The following is a 2,841-nucleotide window of genomic DNA, read 5'->3' on the forward strand; positions in this document are numbered from 1 at the left end:
CATTTATTTTTGTCTTGGGATCTCACTAATTCCCCAACTTTCCCAGGCTGGATTTTGAATTTGCAATCCTCCTGCATCAGCATCCCAGACTGCTGGGATTATGGGACTGGGCCACTGTGCCCAAATGACCTTGATGGTTCCTAGGAATACTGCTGAGGTATTACGTAGAATGACCATAATTGGAGCTTATCTGCGTATTTCGTTTTTATGATTAGACTGAGATTCTGGGTCGGGGGAAGGGATGGCCACAGTGGTGAACTGCCAGTCTCATCAGCATTACCTGTCCCAGAAAGTATCCTGTCCGTTGCACCCTCCCCTCCTGTACCTGGCTCTTTGGAAAGACGATGTTATCTGCAGCCATGTGTAAGGTGTGAGGACTTACTGCCCTCTCCTTAAGTAGCTACATAAATGGCTGAGAATTCTGCACAGAATGACCCACATTCCCCCAGGTATGTGTTTACTTAATCACTTCTTTATGGCTGGTAATTACTTTTAGTTTTTCATAAGATAGGATCTTGCTATATTACCCAGGGTGGCCTAGAACTGCTGCATTCGAGCCATATTCCTCCTGCCTTGGCCTCTGAGTAGCTGCGCGGTGTGCCGCACCTGCATAATTGTTTTTATGTTTAAATTACACACGGACAGATGCGTAGAGGTGGAACACAAACGTGGATATGATGCAAAGTTTGAAAGACACTGCATTTTGTGCAAATCTTTCCCACCTCCCCACTCCCCCACCCGTCCCCTCCCCGCTGCTGGCGGCCAGCTTCTGGGCACTAAGACATGCAGAATGTATTTACAGTATCTTAACCCCTTTCGTTGTCGTCAACCAGGAAGCCGGACAGGTGGCCTCGTATCCGGCGACCCCAGCGGCCCCCCAGGACCCCCCCATGTGGGCGTGGCCCTGGCGCCCGGGCCCGGCCCCTGTGACGTCAACGCCGGAACCTGGAATCCGCACGGAGCCTTCCCGCGGCAGAGCCATGAGCGAGTCCAGCGGCAGCGCGCCCCCGTTGGGCGGGCCCAGCGGGCATCCCGGCGCCCTCCAAGGTAGGCGGCTCCGCGGCGGCGCGCAGATGGGGAGCGGGCCCTGCGGTGCCCCCGACGCGACAGAGCCCGCGTGCCCGCAGAGGGCACCGCGACGGGTCCCGAGGGCGGCCGTCCCAATCGTAGCCGCCTCCTCGGTTAAATGAGAGACGTGGGAGACCGCCAGCCCGCGTTCTGGGAGGCGCTGCGGCCCCCCCCACCCCTTCCCAGCCCTTACCCTTGGGCCAGCTGCGGACCGGATTGTGTCCCGCTCTTCAAGGCTTCGGGACCTTCCGTTAGTGGTTCGCTTTCTCGGGGTCTGATGTTCAGCAGTAACGCGGGAATGGGGTGGTGGTGGCATCAGCAGAGGAGTGCGAGACGTCCCTAGCTGAGCCCCGCGCCGCACGGGAGGGCTCCAGCAGTGGTGCGCTGAGCAGTACTTTTTTCCTGTCTTTCAAAGGGTCTCCTGATGTAGGTCAGGTCGGCCTTGAACTGCGTAGCAAAGACTGGAGTCCTGCCTCAGCCTCCCAAGGGCTGCGGTTACGGGCGGAGGCCACAAACCTGGTTTTTCTTTTTTTCTTTTTTTTTTTTTTTTTACTGGGTAGGATATACAATAAAATATACACAACTATATAGGGATTTCCACTAATTAAAGCCTCCACTCAGTCAAGATAGGAAAGTTGCCAGTACTCGGACAGCTTCCTTAGAGCTTTTGTATCTTATTTTTGTGTTGAACAAGGCAAGAGTCTGTGTGAATTTTATCTGTAATATTTCCTATGTCAGTTTGAGGACAGGGATTTCACAAAACCAAGGATTTTAGAGCATGAGTGTCCAACCTTTTGTCAACCTTTTGTGTTGCACGGAGTGGAGGAATTGCCTTGGGCCACTGATAAAATATCTAATATAGTAAATGTACATAAATAACAAAACTTCCTGTGCTTAAAAATACTTTTACTAGATCATTAAAACAACACAAGAAGCCCAAGATTAATAAGTAAAAGAGAAAACTTACATGTTTGCATATTAAAAAGAACCACCTGTTGTGGTAGGCATGCACAGTGTGTAGGTTGGTTGAAATATTTTTGTTGTAATATGTACTGAGTTGTACAAGTGCTTTTTTTTTTTTTTTTTTTCTTTTTCCTGGTGCCACACTGGGGATTGAACCAGAGCCTTTGCACTAAGCTACATTCTGGGCCCATTAAAAAATTTTTGAGACAGGGTCTCACCAAGTCACCTAGTCTGGACTCAGCTTGTGACCCTCCTGCCTCAGCCTCCCAGCGTGCTGAGATCACAGATAGGCACCATCACATTGCACTGAACACATGGTTTTGATTCACTGATTATGTGCGGGAGGCACCCCCCCCCCCCATCTAGCATTCCATTGTCCTGTGTGGTCCTTGCTGCTGGTCATACCACACAATTAAGTCATGAAAAAACCAACATAATAGTGTTGAACATGTATGACCTTGTGGGGCCACATTGCCGTCCAGACTCATGCAGAGCTAGTGGGCTGTGGGCTGGACAGGCCTGATTTAGAGTAAGACATGAGCTGAATACAGATTTGGGCATTTTGTACTTCCAGTTGCATTGTTCTCAACAACCAGAAGAAAAATCTGTAAGATACCCAAACCCTGGAAAAGTGCTGAAGAATCAGAAAAATCAGATGATGTTCAGTGGGATTGTTTGCTCCCTCAATATTTATACAGCTGGCATCAGCTCAGTTTTAGGCTTTTAATAATAGCCAAGGGAAAAAAAAATAAAAAAAATAAAAAAGGGACCACGGAGATAGCTCAATGGAATAAGCGCTTCCCTGGTAAG

General features: G+C 49.6%; 1 protein-coding gene across 1 annotated transcript in view; it reads left to right on the forward strand.

The window, feature by feature from the left end:
- The first annotated feature begins 963 nt into the window (after positions 1-963).
- The window catches only part of Tmc7 (transmembrane channel like 7), a 70,503-nt gene continuing 68,625 nt past the window's right edge, over positions 964-2,841 (forward strand). The window contains exon 1 of the mRNA XM_023704697.1: positions 964-1,047. Within this exon, the coding sequence (XP_023560465.1) occupies positions 981-1,047 (67 nt within the window). The 5' untranslated portion in view covers positions 964-980. The remainder of the gene's footprint in view (positions 1,048-2,841) is intronic.

This window comes from Octodon degus, unplaced genomic scaffold (assembly GCF_000260255.1).
Source record: "Octodon degus isolate 3935 unplaced genomic scaffold, OctDeg1.0 scaffold00200, whole genome shotgun sequence".
NCBI lineage: Eukaryota > Metazoa > Chordata > Mammalia > Rodentia > Octodontidae > Octodon > Octodon degus.